This window comes from Pseudopipra pipra, chromosome 6 (genome assembly GCF_036250125.1).
Source record: "Pseudopipra pipra isolate bDixPip1 chromosome 6, bDixPip1.hap1, whole genome shotgun sequence".
NCBI lineage: Eukaryota > Metazoa > Chordata > Aves > Passeriformes > Pipridae > Pseudopipra > Pseudopipra pipra.
The window spans coordinates 9,359,034-9,384,428 of record NC_087554.1 but is presented as its reverse complement, the minus strand read 5'-3'; the positions used below and the strand labels follow the sequence as shown (position 1 = coordinate 9,384,428).

At 37.9% G+C, this 25,395-nt stretch overlaps 1 protein-coding gene across 4 annotated transcripts in view; it reads right to left on the bottom strand.

The window, feature by feature from the left end:
* Positions 1–25,395, bottom strand: part of LOC135415488 (synaptotagmin-9) — a 70,382-nt gene that overhangs the window by 23,802 nt on the left and 21,185 nt on the right. For all 4 annotated transcript variants that reach the window (XM_064657248.1, XM_064657247.1, XM_064657245.1 and 1 more), the window contains exons 2-3: positions 14,103–14,454; positions 11,101–11,647 (exon numbers count right to left, since the gene is read on the bottom strand). In XM_064657248.1, the coding sequence (XP_064513318.1) occupies positions 11,101–11,647; positions 14,103–14,454 (899 nt within the window). The remainder of the gene's footprint in view (positions 1–11,100; positions 11,648–14,102; positions 14,455–25,395) is intronic.

The following is a 25,395-nucleotide window of genomic DNA, read 5'->3' as shown; positions in this document are numbered from 1 at the left end:
TCTGTGTTGAGTAGTCACTGTTACGTATTTCTTTTACAGAGAGGAATAATAGGATGGTAATTTGCTTGTTCTGCTGTTCTAGTACATTTTCTGATGTACATCTAAAGTTACCTGTTCAATTTTTCAAATGGCTTTTTGTATTGTTTACAAGATACTATTTCCAAACTACAGCAAGAGGATATGCATGAAATCTGAGCTTCAGTGGGAATTCTTTGCCTGACTTTACAGTAGAGTCAGAATCTAATCCTGAGCACTACTCACTTCTACCTGCATAAGATGTTGTGGTCCCAGTAGAGAGAAGTTTATTGTTAAATTAGCATTTACTGTAAGATTCTGTGCTCAGTGAAGTATAGACATGAAAGGTTTTCATTATTTTTAAGTGATTCCTTTCTTCCTGATGATCATAAATAACTCTCTAGGGTGCTCAAAACCAAAGTCTGCTATTTTCTCTCTATCACTTCTGTACACACGTTTGTTTCACTTTACTGCATACATATTTATTTTATTGTTGGGGTTGTTCAGAGGAGTTATCTTAATGTAGATCAGATGGTTGATTAAACCACAGCTGGCTTTTAAAGCTACTTATAAAACCCCAGCATGCTTTTAAAAAGAAAACACATATAGAGTTCTATGAATTCTGAAAACAGACATAAAAATACAGTATGGGACATTGTTCTTTTATTCTTCTGAGTTAACTTTCATAGTGTTTGGATAGCAGCTTCTATATGAATGGAAAGTATTAGATATTGGGTGATATGGCTTATGTCCTATTCACTGCTGCTTCTGAAAAAATTTTACTGCAGAAAATGGAAGAGGAGATGTTGGGTTGGAGGGGTGATATTTCAGTCACATATACTGAGGATGTTAGCAATTGGTTGCCTGGCAAGCAAGGTTATGTTTTCTGATGTTGTGATAAACTGCTATTTTTTAGATGCCAGATTTGGCCCAAGTATCTGAGTGGGGGATTTTATCCCTATAGTTCACATAATCAACTGTGAAAACCTCCAGCTGTCAGTTGTTTTCTGCTTCCATGCCCATCACAAGAAAGATGCCATCACTAGTCAGAAATCTTCTTCCAGATGGTTTTTCCAGCTTTAATTCAGAGTTTGCCTGATGAAAGGAGTAGTGAATGATTAAGCATTCACTGAGGTAAGAGGTAGCTTGTGACTACTGTTTTCTTGAGTAAATAGAGCAAGGTGTTTAATCAAGCAATGAAGGGCCAGGAACATGTAGCTACATAAATCTCAAATGTCATGATACCACAGACATTGCTAATGCAGTCTTGTCATTTGAGCCTGTCACTCCACCAAAGTACATGGTGTGAAATCCTCACTCTAATTCTCTGCTGGGGAGCCACAGGAAGGCTCAGGCACTGCAAAAGCCTGTATGCCTCATTTATCCCTGTGATTACTTCCAGTGACTTCAGTGAGACCAACTAAAGAATATCCATAATTTTAGAACTTGGGTGTGGATTGTGAATTGCCTTTCAGTGTTTGTGACAACTGGTGCAGAATTCAGAGATTGGGGGGTGTGTGTCATTTAATCCTCCCCAGGCAAGCACAAAGTGAGGTTGTTGTGGACTGCTGGATTTTTTCAGGAAACAGTATACTTTATATGTTGTTCCTGATACCTGTGTATTCTGAATGTTTAGATAAACAGGTATTCACAAGGAGAAACTAAATAAAATAGTAAGTTAAAATGAAGATCTCCGCTGTAAAGATGTCATAAGCTTGGGGCTGATAAATCTTCATGAAAAACCTTTTAGTCAGGTTATAGGTGTTCATTTTTGCCATTGTTTCTTTAGCCCTGCTCTCAGAAAAGTAGCTCAGTTACCATGAAAGAGTGATGCCTTTCTGTCTCTCTTCCCTTACACAGTTTGGCTGCCAAGTAACCTATTTTTCACAAAGTGAAAGACTGGAAGAGCATAGCTATGTATCTTCCTGCAGTAACCTGAGCAAGGTTCTCTACAGAGCCTTGGCAGCAGCCCTCATGCTCTGAAGGGCTGCAACTAAAGACAGGAAAGCTGTCATGTACACAATGAGGGCCTCCATAATATCTGGAATTATATTTGTTGACCATATAACCAAATCTTAGCAAAATGCTTTGTGTATCTTTTGAAATTTCTACTCTCATCTATGTCAGTTCAGTTGTTTCATCTATTTCTTTCAAACAGCTATAAGTTTCCTAGACTAGGATAAAAGCTAGAAGAGCTATAGATACATATATAGATACATATTGTTGGAACAATAGGTCCTTTTCCACAAGTCAGCTCAAACTTCAGCTGCAGCTTCTAATGTTTTCCCTCCACAAAGGCAGTGGGGAGATCTGATTATTTAGCCAATGGTATGGCCTTATCTTAACTTTGGCAAACTCTATCATTTAACCTGTAATCATAAAATCCAGGCCTCCCAGCACTACTGTTATGATCCAGTGATTCCTCCCCTCTGTACAGATGATATTTTGTCCTCTCCTCTCCTGTTACAGATCTTGGAATCCTGAAAGGTTAAAGTGTGAGACGAGCTACATCCTCTAACAAGACTTTGAAAGGGGCCAGACAAATCTTTTGGTGACAAAAGAGCCTGTGTATAGTGGCAACTGCACCCCAGCATGTTCACATTTTAGGTTGTGTTAGGATGCCTGTTGGGTGTGGTGTGCCAGAGGTGCTTCCTGAATACTTTGGCTACTCCCTTCCCACAGAATCAGTGTGTCCTGGTGAGAGTTCTGGGTACAGTCATAGTGAGCCCCTACGTATATAACAACAAAGAAGTCCCCTTCCTGCTTAAATACAAAACCAAGGCAAACTAATATGAGACCTGGGTAAACAGATTGTACACAGAGGGAAACTGTAAGACTCTGAAATACCCTGTTTGGTGGAGAAAGGATGCCTGATGGCTGTGATGTCTAGTGGGGATTAAAGGCTAAAAACGGCTTGAGGTTTTTCACATAAGCACAGTATGCTCAGAGGGAAGAATACTTGCAAGTTTGGTTCCAAATATTGAAACTTCATTTAAAGAGTGGGATTGTTCAGAAATTTTGATGAATCCATAAGCTATTGAATTGCTTTCTATGACCTCTGCTAGTAAAAAGAGACAGAGTAAGCATTCCCCAAACAGTTTAATAATTAAATGCGTGTTTGAAGTGATTTTTTTCCCCTGCCTGGCTAAATACATGTTTAAATTGAAAGTTATATAACCCTGTAGAAAAAGGGCTATGGCACAGTCTAATCCTGAATTATGTGCAGAATGGTTACAACCAAGATCCCCTTAATACAGCTATTTTAGTCTTAGCTCTGCATGAGTGCTCTTTGCTCATCTTCAAGAATTGCTGCCTATGAATTGTAAAACACTAGAGCAGTACTTTTTTTGTGTGTTTGCAGCTCCCACTGACAATTTTGGATGGTATAATTGAAGGACAGGCTTGGCTGACCAGGATCACAATTTGGCTTTGCTTTATGTGCAGTGTGTCTGTTACCGTGAGCTCGCTGAGATTCTTGTTTGATAGAGATTTCTGGGAAAAAAGAATGGCAGAGGAGGGTGAGAAGAAAGGAGAAGGGGGAACGTGTAGAACAGGGACTGTTACAGAAACTTCCACTAAGCAGGAGACAGGAACTTAGGATTTTCTCTAGCCTTCTTCAGCATGCAGCTGACGCATGGAGGAAAATGATCTTCATACACTGTTGCTGTTCTGGGGCTGTTGCACCAGGGAAACGTGCAGGACACAAGGACAAAAGAGAGAGCTCAAGAACATGCAGCACTGATGGATAGGGGAAGAACCAGTATAGGAAGGAAGCAGGTTTTCAACTTCATAAAGAATTTTGAGTTATTGTTTTGAAGCAGAATATCCCTCAATTGACTTTGAAACATTATGCTTTGATAAAAATCAGGATTTTTTTTCCTATTTCAGCTTTCAAGACATTTTAAAATATAGCAGTAGAAGGGCATTCCAAATGAGAAATCAAAACATCTTATTCTGGAACTTCAGTCTTCTCAAAACACTGACTTCGGAACACTTTTTTTTTTTTTCTTTTAAATTCTTTAACTGGAATGGTGACATTTTTGCTACATGGGTTTCTTTTTTGTTCTTTCATCTTGCTTTAGTTTCTTTTGTTTGGTTGTTTATTTGTATGGGTTTTTTGTAGAGAAATATCCAAACTGAAAAAGCTCCCTTGGAAACTGTGATGGCCGCACTCCCCAGTTCTGCAAACTTCATGTGGCACATACACATACAAACAACTCTCTGAATTACCATTTTCTTAAACTGCTCCCAAACCCCCAATAAATGTTAGCTGAAGCTTCAGTGATATTACAAGATTCATCCTGTTTCTGGCTATGCCTGTGGAGTTACAGGGCTTTTAGGTAAACACTTGCATAGATTAGTCTTTGCTACTTTTAGAGCCAAGCTTTGGGTGCTTGTACCACCGACTCAGGACCAACAGAGCTGCATCACAAACCACTGCTCTTTAAGGCATTTGACTTTTTTTTACTTCTGACCCTTCCCAAGTTTTATTGAATATTATTCTCACAATCATGCAGATGTTCCAAGAAGAATTAGGCATATGATGTCTTTAACTTTTCTGAAAATACTTGTTAATATTTTATCTCTATGATTGTACATATCTGTATCTGCTTAGCCGTGCTGAGTGCTGGCCCCTCATCATTTATATGGAGGACAGTTCTGACAAATCTTCTCCTACAAAGTCATTAGTAAAATCATTAAACTAAAAAAGAAAAAAAAAAAAAAAAAAAAAAAGACAAAAGGAAAAGCCCAGTTTTGAAAATAAACCTATTTAAATATGTGGTTATAAAAATATTTTTTAAAAAGTCAGAAAAACACTGGCTGCCTCTGTTCCCCACTGTACAATGAGCACTATACCTGTTATGCTGATGCTGAAGGCTAATTAATTTCTATTTCATCCCTGCTGTGATGACCCTTAGAAATCTGAAGGATTAAAGATCTATGAACTTTTCATCATCTTTTATCTGTGAAATGGTTCATTACACATGCACTTTTATTTTTTCTGCAAATTTAACTAAGAATAGTCAGAAAAATCACGCAACAAAAGGTGACCTTGTGACTTTGGAGAAGATGAATATCCACTGATCTGCCTCTCGAAGGCAATTATGCTTTCTGTATTTTTGAGTTCTTCTGGGTTTGTTTGTGGGTTTGGTGTTTTGATTTGTTTTTTTTTTTAATAAGTTTATTAAGTGAGGTGAATCTTACCTCTTGCTTTTACTGCCTTAAGTTATCTAGTCACGAAATAATTGATGCTCCTAAGCTTTTGCCATGCTTTAACACGGGCAAGATGCATGAGTTTTCAAACCTCTCTCTTCTAAAGAGACTTGAATTTGCAAATCAAAATTTATTTGGTACATCTCCACATCAAAAACTGGTTGTTCACCTGATGCAAAAACCTACATGTTTACACAAGTGGAACAACAGGTTAATACCAGATATGTTTTCTGTATTACAAAAAAACCCCACCAAAACCAAAACCAAAAAAAAAATCAATTTGTGTTTCTCTTTTGTTGCCACAATCCTAAAAAACAGATATGGTACTTAACATTGATGGTTTGGATTTGAATTCCTACACAGAGGCAGACCTTTGGTTTGTTTCTGTTCCTCCTCAAACTGCTAACTCAAAAATTTTGTTAACCCTTGTAAATATTTTAAACGCTTTCCTGAGCTCTTGCTCAACGCCATCGCTTCTCTAAACCCTGCAACTTGCCAGAACAGGGATTTCAGAAATACTAGCTAAAGCATCTTGACAAGCTAAACAGTTTTTAGAACTGGAGTAGGTGGACTTAGCTGACTTCCTGCCAGCTCCAGTGTCTGCACACTGTCGAAGGAGATAAGCAGCGCTGCACCGAGTGGATTAAGGCTGGTGCCAGGAATCTGCAGATTCTGGACCTGGTCTCATTTCTGCTGTTAGGAGTGTTGTGTCTTGAGCAAGTCACATCCCTTTTGTCTGAGTCTGTTCTGCTGTCTGCGAATTAGGGACAATATTTACCTATTTCTTTAGAAGAAGGAAGTTTATTTTCCTGGGTTTTTGAGGGCTTAAGCCCTAAGGACTATGACCTGCACCTATGCATCTGCATTTGGCAGACAAATAATGGTTCACAGCCTGGTTCTGGGCAATGCAACTGATCAACTGATTGAAAAAATCAGTGTCTTTTTGTCTCTCTTCCACACATACTTTTACTGGCATTAACATCTCTGAAACGGAGAACTTGAAAATTCCTTGTGGTGATGTTTTGATTCCAGTTGCATCTCAGTTATACAACATAAATGCCTAAAAATACAAATTCTCAAATCTTTCTTTCTTGGGCAAACTTGAGAACAACAGCAGTGAACAATTAGCATTTTTAAAATGCAGAATTTCAAATACTTATAACCATCCCACTTTTAACTCTTTCTTTGTCAAAACACTAGCATGCATATCAATATACATCCTAAATTCATTATTTTTTAAATATGTTTTTGTTTCCTGCTTCTGTGTAGAACTAATTCATCATTATCTGACACACTCCTGTATTCTTGACCACTACTCAGACCTTAAAACAGCTTGAAGATTCTTTCAAAGAGATGCAATCAATTTCTTGGCTTTAAAACTTGTAGCATATGCTGGCTCTTTCTGGATGTCAGAGTGAGCAACTTGATATACAGCTCATGTTTCTTCACAGCTTTGAACTATCCACAACTATCTTTTGGGTTTCAGTGAACCATACACATACCTGAAAGTCTGCAGTATATTACTTCTCAAATTCTATATGTATTGCCCAGGGCCTTCTTTCTGTAATCTCCTCTCAGTTTCAGAAATATTCCCTTCTCTATTTTCACTCTCCTTTCGTACCCCGATCTATTGTTTTATAACTTTGGGGGCTGGATGCTACACTCATCAATGCTTTGCTAGAAACCAGTGAAGTACTTCAAGATAGTCATATTCAAAACAGAGTAACCCTTTGAATCCTTCCTAGTCCTCCAGTTGTTTGCAGGTAAAGAAAAAACCATGGCTTGAATGTGAGCAACTGCTTTCTACCTTTAACAAGCTTTCAATTTACTTCACGCCTTCACAGAAGTTGCACACCCCAAAGAGCCTCAAAGGAGTCACAGATAAGGATAAATTGTAGCTGTCAATCTGGCAGCTACATTTTAGAGGATATTAGGTACATAATCACTGCAAATCTAGTTGTAAATATCCTTTCAGGAAAGAATGTCACAGAAATATTCACAAACTCAAGGTAAGATGAGAGAAAGGTGCCAATGGGGTGTTATGAATAAGGGGTGTTTTTTAAGTGTATATATAAAGTTAGACATTCATAAAAAGAGCAGTTTTCACTGTACCATGCCTAGATATTAAACATAACTATATCTGACAACTAAAAAATAGGATCAGTGGTAGAAGCTATATGTACTATAACAAAGTCAGAAAATTGCCTCCTGAAATGACCAGTCATTTTGGAAAATGCTGGCCCAGTTAAGAGTAGAAATTTATATTGTTCTTTCTTACTCTGATTACTCCCCTGCTCTAAGTTGAGGCCACTTTTAAATACTCCTCTCTAGAAGGATCACCTGCTTAGTAAGTGCCAAAGGCTGAGCACTTTGAGAATTGAAACATCCAGTATGAACCAGAGCTAGATTTCTAGCTCACAGAAATCCTCTGTGCCCTGTAGCTGCCTGATGATGTTTAACAAGCAATTCTTCAAAAAGGATTTTCCTTTCTGGATGCACAGCAAGTTATACCAGTGGATCTTCTTGGCATCTTCTGAAAGAGAAGGTTCTCCTTTATCTGAAACAGACTATCTGACACCTTCCTGTTTCATATCTGACACCTTCTTCTTCCATAGTTTTTCATTTTATTTTGTGACAAAGCTTTTTTTTTTTTTTTCTGAGTTTGAAGGTGGTAACCAAGGAAATATTAACCACTTTTTTTCTCTTCAAACATGCCATCAGTCCATGAAAATTACAAAAGCAAACAAAAAACCCCACCCCAAACCTGATTATGTTTTAGATGCTCTTAAACAAAACATGGCAACAAGAGAAACACAGGCTAAAAATAAAAAGCATCTTTTTTTTTTTTTTTTCTTGATAAACCAGAAACCAGTGTAATCTGACTGGTAGATATTCAAAAAGCTTATCTAGTTCATATCATGTTCATCTACAGTTGATCCACTTAATTATTTCTCCCATTATACAGCCCATTGATGCCTTTTTTTTCTGCTTGGAGAAAGTGTCAGTGTTACAGGAGAGAGATTTTATGTTCAGAGGACCTGGGATTAGAAGAACAATCATTTTGATATTGGAGATTCATGTTTGGCAGCAGATTGCTTTTAAGCATGTAAAAAAAATTTATGCTGACATGCGTCTGTGTTATGAAATAATTTCTCTTTAACTCTGGGATGGTAACAGATGTTATTGTCTAAGGAATGAAAACTGCTGGTTTGGGATTAAAAAAAAATCTTTCAGTGTTATTAGAAAACAGAAGAAAGCACATGGTATAATAGGTCAGTTTAATGGCATTGTTTGCAGTAAATCTGACATTTCAGGCATAATCTGCAGTGCTCACTTGAAGTAGGACATTTTTTGCTGGGCAGAGAAGGATTCGATACATTCTTTTATATTACTGTGTCAAATTGGATTAGAACATAATAAAATGAAGAATGTAAAATAAAGGCCTTTGGGCTCACTGGTTATGCAGTGCAATAAGATGCAGGAGGAATTGAAATGAATGTACTCTTCAGAATTATGTCAAACTTGTCATGTGTAGTTTGTGTGGAGCTTCCCTTTGTCTCATCTTTCCTTGGTTTATCCTTCCTGTGTGCACTCTTTGTTGATCTACATTAACTGAATTTCCTTCAGTAATTTTGTCCAGAATTTGTCTGTTCTCCAGGATTATTATTATTTGAAACAACAAGGCATTCAAATATAAAATCATTGAAAACCTGTGATTCTTGATACAGTTTTGGTTTGCAACCATAAACCTCCCCATGGTGCTCAAAACTTTGCCGAAATTTCTTTCTGGGGTTCACCAATGCTGCCTGCTGGCTTGGAGTGCAGCCACAGGAGTATCCACTGCAGCAGCTTCACGAGTAGCCCGCAGGATTCAGCTTCTGCTGTCACTCTGAGAGATATCTGAGCTACACAGACAAGGAAATGGGCTGAAACTTGGTTTCTTAAATGATGCGTGGAGGGTTTCTCATAACTTTACGGAGTGAGTTCTAACCTTTGAAATTTTGGAAATGTTAATTGGTAAGCTGAGTACTCCACACTTTCATTTATCTGATACTTTTATCTCAGAACTCACATTACCCGAAATTGGATGTGTCTCCTATGTACTGTGAGTCACTTGCTTTGAAAAGGTCTCTGCTAGCTGGAAACCCAGTGACAAGTCTAGATGGCAGGTCGTGTGTTCTGTTTGGATAAACAGGGTTACGCTTCTCACAGGAATTAGTATCAGTAGGAATTAATAAATGACTCATGTTTCAGTCCTGAATTTAATTTCGGAGATTACAGAAAATCTGAATACAAATGACATGCTGCATCGCTTTTGAAATTTGGAAGGAGAAGTGATTCTAAAGAAAATACCAGAGCAAACCTTCTGCCTGAGTCAAAGCAGGGCAAAAGGACTGGTACATATCAGAGTGTCTGTGCATTCAGCTTTCAGTTTACAGTGAAAAATGAAGTTGATCTTGAGACACTTAATGCTGCATGAAGATAGTCTTTCACTTGGAATGACTGTCAACTGCTCTGTCACATCCTTACTCTTCCCTTGTGGTTGAAAAGCAATAACTCCTCACACAAAAGCCAGGTTCCTCCTCTCTGACACCAAGGCCCTGCCTGTATCCCGAGTGAGGAGCTGCTCGTGCTGCTGCTGCATTTCCATCCTTGTGTGGGACAGGACTGTGCAGTGAGTGCACATTCCACACACTGACCAAGAAGGCTGAGAAATCACCTTAAAACAAGGGAAATATCCATTTTCAAAAAGAAATTCCAAACAAAAAAATGGATTTAAGCAATTTGGTCTGTAACACAGGCATAGTACCAGACCACAGAGGTATATGATGAGGAGTTGAATTCAGGAAAGTTATTTGTCTCAGAACATCCTTTACTTTTTAATGGCTTCTTATTCTCAGCTAAGCATATTCTTAAATGCTTTCTTGAACTGAGGTCTAACAAAGTTACACTTTGATCTTACTGTTAATGATGTTTGGTTCATTTGACTCTAAAATGTGCACTCTATTTGAGTGTGGTTTGACATAGCAAATGAACTATTTACTGACACTTGGCACTGGTACCTTCACCTCTGTGGATTTCTGTAATGTATCATTCTCACTGAAGGTCTGTTCTCTGGAGGATGGGCAGGATTCATTTCCAGTGGTATTAGAAGGAGGTTGGCTCCTGCTCTGAGAAGATTTCCTTTTCAGAAGTAATTTCTGTGGTTTTGTATCTAATCACTGTTTGACTCCTGCTCAGAATTTGATACCAGAGACTTTGGGATAACAGAAAAAGAGACTTACTTTACAAGTTTCCCATTCCCCTAAGAACAAAACGATGCCAAACAAAGAGTTAAACCAATTCAGGGTGTTTCACTGCTTTCATGGAACAGTATTGTCTGAACTCTCTTTGACTGGATTATAGCTGGGGGGGGTTGTCTGAATTTATAAGAATATAGTCTTTTGAAGGATTGAAAATCACTACATAAAGAATGTTGAATCTGCAGTTCTAGCTAATTAGTATGGTGTAATTTACATGAAAAATCATGCAGAACACAGAAAAATAGGCAAAGTAAGAGGAGTAGTATTTCCTTGAATAAGTTTTAGATTAAGTAAGATTAAGAGAAGAACATCCTTCAGCATTACTACCCTATCATCAGCACAATGACTAAACCCACTATATCCTACATAAAACATGCTTTAATATATCCAAAGAACAAGAAATTAGGACTGAAAATGTACTGTCATTTTCCTTGGATTAAGGTCAAAGCCTGAGAAAGAGAGAGAATATTTTCCTTCGTAAATTTAACAGACAATTTCAGTTATAATCACGTCAAGGAAATGAAATCAGAAACAAAAAAAATGCAAAAAGAAAAACTGTGATACTTACATTGGTGACATATTCAATATCCTTCCAAATATTACATTCCCTGGGAAAATCTGCCAAATCTAAAAAATTATCCACTACCACTTGGCCAATCAAGTCATGCCTGGAGAATCTGTCAAAGTCATATACAGAGAAATGGAGTTTCCTTGTGTTCAGATCATTGTATGGAACAGTAAATAAAAAAACTTCATCAAATACTGGATTTAGGGTCTTTCTGTGCACTTTAGTCTGGTGTTTTGTTTTCCTGTCAGGAAGCAGATATATCTTCACGTACGGATCTGAAGTTCCGGAGAAGTCCTTTGCTGGCAGGTTGATGGCCTTGTGAATCTTCACTATCAGCTGCTCTAAATCACAATCATATTTGAGAATAAAGTTCAGTTTTCCACACGCCTTGCTGTTACTCCTCCGGCCATCGTCCGTGTCCACTGATCTTTGCTTGTACAGCTCTGGCTTAATGCGGCCGATCCCCGTCAGCTGCTCCTGTTTCTGAACCTGCTGGATGTTGAAGTCCGGGTTGGAGAGGTTGAGCTGTCTTCGGATCGAATTGTGCCTTAAGTGGAAATGAAAGAGTTTAAACAGACGTGTTGAGGATGATAAGAGTCCCTGCACACACACATGGAAGACCCCGCTCTCATTTGACGTGTTTCTGTAACGTACGGCGGGGTCAGATCTTTAATCCATGAAGGGATAAAGCGTGAGACCCAACAGTTCTCACAGAGCTGACCCTCAGTGCTAATGTCACTTCATTTCTGCTTCCATATCTGAAACCCAACCTGGCTGAAGAAGGTGACCAAATGGAAATTCACAGCCACTGCAAATCCAAAGGATCTATATCTTATTGGCAAGTATGGTGTGGCATAAGAACTGTAGCTATTTTTATCACTAGCCATTTTTGACTGAATCCTGTAAATTAATGCCTACAAAATGAGTTGCATTATGCAAATGGCAGCAGGGTCAAATGAGCTTGCTGATTTCTGGTTCAGAGAACACTTCCTGACATCTCTGCATTTTAATTACTTGTTGATTTCTACAATTAACAAGTGAGCTGTTCTGGCCTGAAATGGTTTGTTGACCACCCCAACAATTGTTTGGTTTTTTCCTCTCATACCTGATGTAACGAGCTCTGTGGTACTTTGGCTGAAAAGCTCCTTTAGTTTCATTACTTGAGGATGAAAAGTTGCTTTTATTTTCAGTCCAGTGAAATTTATTACCTGGAGTCCCTCACTTATTGTGACTGAAATTTCTCCCTGGTGAATGGTAACAGAAATCAAATTTGCAAATCCCGTTGGGGTGAGGGGATGTGAAAGATGGATTATGTAAAATCCTAATCTTATCTGAGTGGGGTTCCATTTTCTTGTCCTATTCATATTGAGCAGTCACTCAGTTATTGGTGTACCATGAGCTGTGGTTGAACACAGAAAGAGCACATGGAAAATGCTAGCAGAGGATTAGTCCAAAGCTATTTATATTGAATCTAATCAGCAATAGCTCCTCTGCTACCACTGTTCATTCATTCCTTGTAAATACCTGTCTACGCATGCTTAAAACAGGAACAGCCTCTTCTGTACTACCCTAATTTTTTTTCTCTTGTTGCATAATAAATACATAATCTTAGAGCTATACATTAGTCATTTCCAGGATAAAATATCGTCATGTAACCAAAAAATAAGTATTTTTTTCAACCCTTAAGCTCCTCATTGCAGTGACAGATGCAGAATATCCTGTGGAGGAATTAAAAGGAGGGCACTTCAGAGACATCTTAGCAGGGACTGTAGCAGGGGTAGCTGCCTGGTCTCTGTGGCCACAGAGAAAAACCACAGCTGGCTCCCCAGTTATGGTATAAAGCAGCAGAGACAAGGGTGATGTCTCTGCTGAAGGATGCAGGGTAAGGAAGGCAGGGCCCTCTTGCTCAGTGAAAGAGTCTTTTGGAGAAGATCTGGGCAAAAGCGAGGGCCAGCAAATGGCATCGAGCAGGGGTGGGACCCGGACAAGGATCCCTTGGGAGCAGAGAGCCATTGTGACACCTGCTGGAGAGGGCCAGCCTGGGAACGTGGCCAGAAGAAAGATCTGCACAGGAGAGAAGACCTTGTCTTTGCACATAGGATGCTGAGGCAAGTTCTTTTACAGGTTGACATTAGCATTTGTAATTCTCTGGAAATGTCTCAAATTCTTTCTGAGACCTGTTCTGGACAACTGGCAATTACTGAACTGGCTGTTGTCATCTCACCCATGTTTCAGGTGTGCCTGCAGGCAAGAGTCTTCGTTAAATTTGCTCTCCCAGATGGCCAGAAGGGAGGCTAGCAAAGAGCCACTGGGCTAGTGCTGTACCTTCTCCAGCTGAAGTGCATCTGCTTTGACTCAGATATTTACTGGCTCTTCACATGCTGATCCTTTTTCTTACTGTATGAAACATAATCCTTTTATCACCTGCCCCTGCACATACTCTCACCCTCTCCCTTTCCTCTTCCCTCGTGTACTGGTTCTGCAGTTCCCCTGGAGATTTCACTGACTCTTATTCAGTTCCATTTCCCTCCACAGTCATGACTGTGGCTAAAATCTATGATTTTTAATCCTATTTCTAACTCTTGCAAGTGTTTCATTAGCTTGCCCTACTTTTCTTCTTTGGTTGTTTTAAAAATCTTTGAGGAGATATTACTGAGTGCTCAGCATCAGTGCTAAGTGCAAATGAATATGCTTTACAAGCTAAATCTAGGCTGTTCTGGTGCTTTTAAGAGACACATAGTGCTCTATGTTATCCAGCTTCTGAGGGAGAAGCACAAATGAGACAGTAGTTTATAGAAGAGTGGAACAGGATTGTGATCCTGTCCTTTCAATCTATGAGGTTTGTGCACCTCAAAGAATAAGGTTTGTGTGATTCTTTTCTTTAAAAGAATGTGGCGAGCAGATGATACATTTTTATCAGATCACTGTATTGAATAATCAAGCTGTCCTTTTTGGACTGTATCTGTATTCATTAATATCAGAGAGAAACTGGAGTTACTGACCGAGCAGAAGAGGTTGGTTCAGTGATCTGCCGATGCATTCGCGCATTGTGGACGCAGTTCTCCTTCGTTCCCGCCTGGGTGTCTAACGGAATATCAGGGGAGGTGTGGCTGATCTTCATGGAGGACTCTGGATAGGCTGTAGGCTGACCCAGATAATCCTCACTGTAGTCACGGTCATTGGTCTCTGTGTCTGTGTAGTTCAGCGATTCCTGCTTGTTGTCTTTGTTCCCAAACGGCAGACCACGCTCTCGCCAAGGGATCCAACACAGCTTCCAGGAGACGAACAGAGAGACACCAAACAGAGCAAGACCACAGGCTGTGACAACTAAGGAGAGCAAGCTTATTGAGATATCTGCAAACAAGAAAAACAGAGCCATGTCACTTCTCTGTGCCCTCTGGAGCTCTGCATCTCCGAAGCGTCAATATGGGAAGTAAAAGATCTCTGGACTGCAGATCCACAAAAATTAAATTCTGGGCCCTGCAACAGTCATGACATACAAACATATTAAAAGTTCTACCTCCCGCGCCCTCCCCCCAAGGAAATTTGTTTGGAATTCAGTTTAAGGCTTACCTTGATAGAACTTGGCTTATATTTTCCCTCTAAAAGCTGGGTGTTTGAAAGGTCATTCTAAATTTATTAAAGGGTTATTCACTTGCTCACTCAGCTTTCTACTGATGAAAGATCTGTGCCTGCAGTATGTTTTGCCTTTTTTTTTGCCTTTTATCTAGTGCAATTTTTTCCTCCACCTGCTTTACCAGATCTTACTACATTCTCTTCTAGAGACTGTATTCTAGTTGAACACCATGAAAATATGTACAAAAGCACATATATGACCTGAATTTTTTTAGATATTCAACTGGTATATCTTTATTATTTTAATTCCTTTCTTTCTAATTTCAGACTCATTGCCATCTTTGCAAATTATTTTGACTATGCCTTGCTATTCACAATTTAATTAGGATACCAATATCTCCTAGAAACTGAGATTTTTCTGTTTGTTTTTTTTTTAAACTCCAAAGGCTCTTTTTTCCTGTTTCCAAACTTCTGGTATAAAAAGGAATGTGGACATGAGTTTTCTGTTGTTTTTCCCCACATTTCCAGCATTATCCTACTCCATCAACACAACTAAGTTAGAACTGGGACAGGTTTTTGCTCTGTTTTGCTTTGTTTTAAGTTGCACGTTGGGAAAATGACTCAGTGGAACAGCTGTTTTCATGGTTACAGTGTTTTTGAAACGAGTCTCTCTGTGGATTACACAATACATCATGCCTTAAACACAATTAGTGAGAATTCTATTTTACTGCCTTAAATCATAAGCACAAGCTGATCAAAGCAATTTTTCACACTGTGTGTAGGTTCAGAATGTCAGGCTGCATCTCTCTAAGCCAACAGCTAGTCTAAATTTTCAAAAGATGGCATGAGGTTGAAACGTACTGCTTCTACCAAGGCAATTATTTAAGAATGACAATTCAGATGAAACAGCCCCAGTCCATTTGAAGGAGAAAAAAAAAGAATATTTTTTTTTTAAAAAAAGTGGAAAAGTCAATACCTTCTGTCCCTGCTGTGAGTCTCATTCTCACTAGCCAGACAGATTAAATTTCCTCAGAGGGGGGAGTGACACTACAATCCATTTCACATGGGAGCTGTCCAGTTTATTTTGCATGCTGAAAACCTATTTCAAACAATTTTAGACAGCATGGCCCTTTCTGTCCTTCTCCAAGTCATATGAAGACAAAGCTCATTAAGAGTGGGGACAGCACAGCAGCTGTTTGGAATTACAGCAAAGAGTTTCAGAGCTGAAATTAATTAAAGAAATTCCTCCCATGCATAAAAGGCAATTTGGGAGAAAGTAGAATGGTCTTTCTTGATAATTTTTGAATATTTATTGGTAAACAAGTCTGGCAGTGGAGGCAGAGCACAACCTCTCTGTTTGATTAAAAAGCCGAGGATCTAGGGTGCAGTAGTGAAAGAAGACCTTCAGAATAAAGCAATTTGTCTTGGATTCCCTGGAGAAGAAGGAAGAAACACATCAGAGGTCTGCAAAAAGGCCTCTTTTTTCAAAGAACTGATTCAAGTAAATGATCCAGGATTGAAAGAAATGAGAAATTGGGAGTTGTCAGAACCAGCCAGAGGATTACAAAGTGAGAGCTGGAGACTGCCCAATGCCAAGGATGTGTGAATGTGAGGAACAACTTGAAAGGCAGACCAACAGTCCCCTAATCTTGAAGATGACCTTAGCAAAGGACAGTCTTCTAAAGAACTGAAATCATGAGAAAAAAATACATGAGGACAGCATGAACTGCTTTTCATTTGGAGAGTTTGGAGGGCTTTAATAACATACTTCTGCATTTGATAATGTAACACCCTTATCTCACAGCTTACTTCCAGAGAAGTTGGGTAGTAAACAGTTCAGGTAACTTGCCAAGTCACAGCATAAGAGGGGGTTGTTTTTTCATTATCTTGGTTTTACTTCTTCCTGACTCCTATGTGTCAGAAAGAAGTTTTTGGTTCTGTGGGCGAAAAAGGGACCATCATGTATTTTTCTTCTATAGAAGAAGTAAGTGTGCTAAAGGGCAGTGCTCTAAGCTATTACTTTTCATTGCACAGTAATTTTCATATCCTCCACCCCTGCTTGGCAATTTTCAACCATTGGGCAGATCCAGTGTGAATAGCTGGGGTGAGTGCAGTCCCAAGTGAAGAGATTTTTGGCTGCATCCTGGAGCTGCTTTTCCATTAGCCATATGTACTGTTTCATACTGTATTTTCTGTATAATTTTTACTCCATCTTTCCAGATGTCTCAGGTTTTCTAAGCCTGTTTATCTGTATTTTCATGTGGTAGCAGCACTCGTATCTGATGCCAGCGATTTCCTCTGCTTTGTAACACGATAGCAGGGTAAGTCCTTACTTGTTTGTCTTTAGAAAAAATGAGATCTGCAGCACAGAAAGTGTGCCTCAAAAAATCCAGCTGCTTCTCAATTCACTCTGTTTTCACAAGAATTAGAGCAATGTGTTTTCCAGAGCAGTACCTGATGTTAACTCTAAACTGCAACTCCGAACCCGAGTGCAGGCAAGGCTGAGCAGTTCACAGGCATTTCAGCAGTGTTGCAGGGTATCAGTTCAGTGTGAAGGCTTTGCCCTGTTTCTGAGGATGCTCACTATCAGCATCTGGCCACTTCATTGGTGGTTGACTAATACATCTACTCCCTGTACCTGCTCTGCATCGATACAAGCTGTTGATGCTCTGCAGGGGAGACTCTCGTGAACACAAGCAAGGCCCCCGTGGCACAGGGACTTGCACTGATGTCTTTCCTGGCACAACCACGATGCCAGCCAAATGTCTTGAGGTGTTGATGGCTGCAGTAAGAGCTGAGCTCCCAAATTCCAGCATGTCAGAATGCCTGGACAGTGCTGATAACGGAAAATTTGTTCCACAGAAACTCACCCTCCATTTTTTTTGTTAAAAACACGTGTTTTTAAAATGGGTTAAAGGAACCAATCAGTGCAATTGCATATACTTACAGTTAATTTTTTATAAACACATCCTCTGCAATATGCTTTCACACACTAGTAAAGGAGGCCTTTTGATAGATAGAAAATAAGAGGACAGATCTTCAGGTTGGCCCCATATTAAACACAGTAGACTAGGGAACTTCGTTTAATTCTTTGTCTATTGAGACTGTAACTGCATTGTTAGAAGACTCAGAAGGCACTGCCATTATTTCCACGCATTTCCAACCACCAGGTGCTCAGCCATGGTGTGCAGTAAAGACAGGGACACAGAGGCTCTCTGAATATCTTGCTCGTGGCGTGTCTTACAGATATGCTGATGTACTAGTCAGTTTTTGACCAGGTTTTCATGTTTCAATTCTTTTTACTCTACTGACTTTCAACTTATTGATCTCTTATGCTCATCAGCGTAATTTGTTCTGACTTTTTTTTTTTTTGGTAGCAATTGCAAGGTCAAAAATGATGCAGAAATAGCAAATGAAATAAGAGTTTTCTACCTCTGGATCACATCATCAGTTGTTATGACTGACTGGAGATATGAGCATGACCTTTTTCTCTGTGACAGATTTTATTACAATCAGTGTGATGACAAAAAGGACTCAGTCCTCTTATCAAAAAGACTCTGATTATGGAGTCATTGCTGGATCCATTTTTAATTTTTTAACTTACATTTTAAAGTAGATCTGTTACACAGAAAAGAAGAATCTCACTCTTTATGTCAAGTGAATAGTATGACAGGAATATAAATTCTCTTGTCTTCAGATTATTTTAGTGAACAGAATCACAGAATTGTTGGGGAAAGGACCCTTCAGATCACTGAGTTCAGGCATGTATAGGCTACCCAGGACAGTGCCCAAATTTCTCCAAAAATGAACATTGCACAATCTGTGTGGGTATAATCTTGTTTTGGTAAGGGTAAGATACTAAATGGGTAACATTTTTTAGATCACCGTAACCAAAATATCAAAGCTCTAAAATATAACAGCACCTTGTAGATTATCTAGTAAAAAAAAAAAAGAAATAGAATTATGCCTCTATTTTTATAGCACAGGTTTTTAGTACAGATATACTGAACATAAGCTTTTAGATTGAATTTGAATAAAATCATAGATTGTTCTAAAAGAATTTGAATAGTGTTGAATTTTTACATAGATGTAGCATGATTCCTGTTCAGTATGAGAGGTTGCAAGAGCAAAGATAAATGTATAATGATCCAATTCAAACTCTGAGAGTACAAAAGTGCAGGCCTGTGACTTGTTTTTTTCTGGCATAAATGGTTGAGCCTTACCCTCTCAAATTCTGATGTTGAAAAAACTTACCAAAAAATGAGGCAAGTGAAATACCGAAATGATAGAGGTGGGTTTTTTGTCTGTTTACACCTGAAACAAGGAATGAAGTAATTTATTTTCCTTCTTGTGTTTATTAAGTTACCATTTGCATTGTTAAGTTTTATACAAAAATCAAATATCTAAATTAGCCAACAGTGAGAGACATCAATAGCTAATGCAGATCAATTTATGTGCCTAGACATGAGGTTGGAGTTACGGAGTCCAAAAGCACAAACTGTACTACATATATTTGGATTCACCTGACTTCAAAAGATTCAAATAAGAACACATATAAAAAAGGAAAAATAAGTGGGAATTTCTCATCAACCAGGCACAGACAGGACAAAGGAACTGCTGATCAATAATATAATTATTTAGATAATCAAGTTGTTGGTTGTCTGGATGTGACAGGTGTTCTATTAAATGAACTCCTTTCCCAACAAACTGGCTGTAATTTGTTTTAACTTGAGGCTGAAAGAGTTTTACCTGAAATTCTAACTGGAAGAGTTCTTTTAACATGTTCTTATTGAAATAAAACAAGTTTTATTTCAATCCTTTTATTTCTATCCTATTTATTCTTCTCTTTTTATTAAAATGACTATTCAGATATACCAGCATTATTGTAATACACACATTGATCTGTTGGGGGAAGTTTGGCTAGAAAGAAGTGAAACAAATATTAGCAATTTAAAATCTTGCATTACAAGCATTTTTTCCTTATTTAGAACCCAACAAATTTCAAAAGACATTCAATTAAAATAATAAAATTAATTTGTTCTGAATAATCATATTACTAAACTTTAAGATATATTGGGGCAGATCAGTCAATCTTTGTGAATATGATTATCTGAATTCAGCAGAAATTTCAAGCTGTCAATTCCTGAGGAAAAAATATATTCCTCTTTTGATTACTTTTTTGCTGCTTAAGAGGAGATTTTAAGGAACATGAAGGGGTCAGACACTCAATTTCTTGAAAAACAATGGAAACATCAGTGCCTATTGCTTAAATCCTAGCTGTACTTTTGAAAATCTAAATTATCTTTCTCTTTTGTAAATATATCCAGGAGGGTTACCCATCATTCAGCTCAGTAATTGTACGGTAAAAACCACTGTCGTTTTAGTTTTTTTTTTTACACCTAGCAGTTTAAGACCCTAGCTTTTCCAGAGAAGAAGTGTTCTTAGCATTGAGGATCTGAAGCAGTTTTTAACCTAATATTGCAGTGTAGTTTCCTTTGTGCTTCACGGGTTTTCCTTAATTAACATACCTGGCACTCGTTCAGGATGGAAGGTGTCTCTTTGCCAAGACTCCTGAGACAAAGGAATAATTCTCAGCTAATGTATTCTTCTCTGAAATACTCTTAATTATTTTTAATACTGTGTTTAGAAACTTTCTGGGCAATTCTTTAAAGTAAGGCAGCTAAAAGACAAGGGAATTAATCTCAGATTATACTAATTTTACTACACTCCAACTTTTATACGTCTGACTCTGACGTTTATGAATGTGGACCAACAAAAGAGGCCTAAATGAGATCAGTCAGGGCTTCACGTAGTGATAACATTCTCCATGCTCTGAAAATGTATTTGTAACAGGGTCTCACTGGTTTTTGAAGCTGTTATGAGCTTTTAGTGGCTTTTTTTCCTCCCAGGTTGTGTGTTCTACATAGTCTAGGTAGGTTTTAGGGTATGTAAAGCTCTTGTGTTGGTTAAGACACTGTTCTCTGCGTGACTTGCATGACTTTTTATTCCTAAATAGTGTTACAAATTCCAGTTTATCACTGTGTGCTTTCTCTTCATTTGCTTGGCTTGGGTTACAAATTTGTTTAATGTTTTCTCAGGGATTGCCTGATATTAACTAAATCTCATAAATGAACGAGATCAATGAAATATAATCCTAGGATTTCACCAAGGTGCTTGTCAAATAGTCTAAAGGTACACAAATTCCACAGCACAATTTTGACATCGAATCAGCATTCCTAAATGGCCATATAAAATACACACAACAAGAAGTTGTGCAAAGGCAGTAAGAGATTTGTTTGCACAGAATGTTTTTCCAGCAGCAATTGCTGTGATCCTATTCAAAACCGACATAAGATTGACATAACAGTTTATTGGTAAGACCACAAAATTAAAGCTTTAAGTGAAAAAAAAAAAGAACTTAAAGCAAATTGTTCATGGATATACATAAGAAAAAAAGTACTAAAAACATAGCAAAATATTATTTTCTTTTGTATCAGCAGAAAGTTTTGCTTATTAAGAAGAAAAGTTATGTAGGTTTTTTTAAAATTCAGGTAAGGTGGCTTCATACTGGACAGTTTATTAACTACAATAAAAACTGTATGTGAATTTGTTTTGAGAAGAATTTACTTTTGTTTGCACACCTATCTCTAATATATTTAGTCTGCATTGATGCAAATTTCCTTGACAACTTAGCTGAGACGTAAATTCTGCTACAGTTTGTAAGTGACAAAGAAGCCTTTACTAATCAGACAGCTGGCTGAATGAGAAGTGATTTTTAAAGACACAGCTGAGAAGAGTTGTATGTTCAAGGCTTGCATTCTTCTTTCTGACATCTTGCAGTTGTATCTCCTGACAAAGAATGATGCTGTTCCTCTTGTGAAAACTAAAGCTGCTGTTTCACCATCAACAGGGACACAAAGCAGAGCAGAAAACAAAATGTTTCATGTCTGCGTATACCCAACTTTAATAAGATTTGTCCAGGTTCCCATGCCTCATTCTTGATTCTTTTTTGGTTATTTCCACGTTCTTTTTCAACATATGCTTCACACAACTGATAAATTACACAAAATTACTGTATACTTTCAGTTTATCATATTGAGCGAAAAATGCTATAAACTGGGGGAAAAAATCCATAGATAATAACATAATAGAAGAGAGAATACCACTTCTACAGATACCATGCCAGATTTTCAAGTACCCTATATATGGAGATGGCTTAAATGGCTCCATTTCATCCTGGTAGGAGAACCACTTAGGATGCTACATTTGCAGGAAATGTAGCCGGAGCAAAGGAACACGAAATCTTCTAAAAGCCTTTTGGCATTTGAGACATGCTTGTATCTTGTTAGCTAAAAGGGAAAGCTGGTGACATGACGTGTGGGAAAGAAATTTTGGGGGTATACACTTACACTGCAAACTCCTATGGCCACCAGTAGCTGTATTTTGTAGGAGTTAAGTTCCTGACTATAGCCAAAAGCCACAAGGCATATTTCCAACCACTTTCTTTTGCTACTCCTTATGCATTAAATCATAGAATCAGATGATTTATTCCAAGCAAATAATTAATACGATACACTTAGACTTTTCTTTTTCCTGCAGAATCATTCAAAAAGTGAAGGGAGTTGCTAACTAATACTTTGCAAGTGTTTATCCTGTTGTTTTTTTTTTATGATATGGAAAATAGAAGTCCATACAGTAATTGAGGAATTTAACTTCTCATCTAGTCATAGAAAATGACCAGTCACTTTTGGCAAGTACTGTGTATGCTCCCTCATTAGCAGAATGAAAGGTTTTAATAGCAAAGTGAAGGATGGAGAATGAATAAAGAATAACCTGGCAGAAATTTTCCAGTGGAAATTCTTCGACAAATTGTGTGTATTAAAAATTATGAAACTGTCAAGATTTGTGAATATTTTAATGACTAAGCCATCAGAGCACACATTAATCTTGAATGTTATGACCTTATGAATAATAACGAAGAGAAATTGCCCTTTTTTTCTGCAATATATAGCCAGTCCAAGGGAGTCCTCAGGTTATGGAAGGAGAGCAAACAGCTTATTTGAACCAGGCCAACAGGCTTTAGGTTCCATTATAGTCCTTGAAAGCCCAGTAAGTCACAATAAATATTAAAGCGTTTGAGAGCACTAAAGGAAATGACAGAGAAGGATTTCATTTCCCATTTGTATAAAACTGTACAGTAATATTGTACAGTTCAATCAAAGTGCTCAAAACAACAGGTACAGAGATCATAGAGCCATAGAATGGCTGGGACCTCAAAGTTGGATGGGACCTCAAAGATCATCTGATCCCACCTCCCCTACGATGGGCAGGGACACCTTCCACTAGACCAGGTTGCTCAGACCCCCATCCAACCTGGCCTTGAACACTTCCAGGGATGGGGCAGCCACAACTTCTCTGGGTAATCTGTTCCAGTGCCTTATCACCCTCACAGCAAAGAATTTTTTCCTAATTTCTAATCTAAACCTACTGTTTTTCAGCCTGAATCCATTCTCCCTTGTCCTGTCACTACATGCCCTTGTAAAATGTCTCTCTCCATCCTCCTTGTAGGGTCTCTTCAGGTACTGGGAGGCTGCAATTATCTCACCCCAAAGCCTTCTCTTTTCCAGGCTGAACAATCCCAATTCTCTCAGCCTTTCCTTATAGGAGAGGTGCTCCATCCCTCTAATCATCTTGGTGGCCTCCTCTGGACTCACTCCAACAGCTCCATGTCCTTCCTGTGCTGGGGACCCCAGAGCTGGATGCAACAGTCCATGTGGGGGTCTCACCTAGTTATGTTAATAACCATAATAACCCGTTTTTGCTAATAACCATTAGCAATATAATTTGATATGCTAATAAAAATAATAAAGAAGCAGCAATATTTTCTATAACATTCTGATTGATTTCTTTTAATTTTTATACTCTTTAGGGCACAATATTTAAGGTTAAAACCAAAAAAAAAAAAAAAATAGTATTTATCCAAATGTCTCACTGAATGAGTTTTTTCGGTGGGAAAATTTGTGGAATTAAATTACTGTGAGGGACCATGGGACATGTGGATAGACCACTAAAGTCCGTGAAATACTGTTTGAGCTTTAGCAAAATTTGTTTCACATTAATAAAGACATATCTAGCATTAATAAAGACATATGTATGTAAATATATATACAAACACATCTATGATGGGATGAATATGATTAAAAAATACTTTCAGAGAGCCAGCCATAATGATTAATATGAGTCATGTTGCTCATATATTTCTAGTAAAAATCTATACTTTTCTTTCAGATTTCCATTTTTTTTCCTACTGGAAGCATTAAATTTCACCTAGCAGTTGGCTCCTTGTCCCTATAATCTTATTAAGTTCAGTGAAAACCATTAGCCCTTCTGATTTTGAATAACCCCCCAAAAATTATCTGTTTTTGAACTTTTGGTTGTTTTTTTTTGTTTGTTTTTTTTTTTTTAAGGAAATATATATGTAAGAAATAAGAAGACAGTATTACTCTTCTGGGCAATTTATGCAGAACAGAAGTGCAAGCTTCTCTTTAAAGTCCGATTGTTTGGACTGGAAATGAGGTCAATTACTTCATTAGCTTCCTTTTCAGAATCAACTCCTCTAAGCCTACATTATGGGACTTTGGCACGTCACAGTGGTTCAATATTTACAATTCTTGCTTTACATTTAAGGAAGAGCCAAAATTAATTTGCTTTTTCTATACCAGCAGATCATAAAAAGGTTGTCACAAATGTTGAAACCTCACAAGGACCTTCAGGAAGGTTGCCTGCACAGACTGATATGGACAAAGAGGAATTGTATTGCTCAAATTATGTTGCTCACTAACATCTTAAACTGATTAAACAACCTGATTTTTCTTTTAGGAAGGAACTGTTGGCATAAAGGGAAATAAAGACAGCCCTGAAAGCTTTTATCCTTCTCAGATGAGGAGCCAGACGCACTTTAATGTTCACACTGACTCTTTTTAAAAGTATTTCAGCCATGGCAAATGTATTATGCATCTGTTGTTCTTTGTGAACTTAGGGTTCCCATTTTATAAAAGGAAGCTTTTTTGGCTGATCCATATGTATTAGAGTGTGATGGAAGTCTTACTGACTGGGATATTTACTACTAAGAAAGATAATGAATTAATAATTTACAATCAGATCGTGTTTACTATGAATTCACTGTTTGAAAAAAATATACGGAATATACTTCTTTTCCATTCATACTCTATTTCCAGAGAGCAAAAGAAATGAGCTCAAGGCTTCTACAGACTTACAAATGGGTAAATATGGAAATTATAAAATCATAGAATCACTTAGGCTGGAAAAGATCTTTCAGATCGTTGAGTCCAACTGTCTTGTCTGCCTGAAACACTGTCTAAGAGAAAACTGTAAAGCAGATATATGAAAACAGAAAATCAAGCAAAATCTCAAGTGAAACATCCTAAGGATGTAGCAGCTAAAGAACAGAACTGAGAAACAGATTTGATAAAAATTATCATTCAGACTGCTCTTCTGCTTTTTCATTCCTAGATGGGGATTATTTTAAGGCTGTGATGATCTTGGAAGCCTTCCTAATTTTGGCAAATCCAAATACAGAGAAGAACTTCAACTTGCTTGTTTTTGCAAAACATATACTGGAGAATGTATGCTCTGAGTAAGAACTGAACATATCGGGATTTCTGTCTTCTTGGGTTCAATTGTGCATTCAGGCAAGAT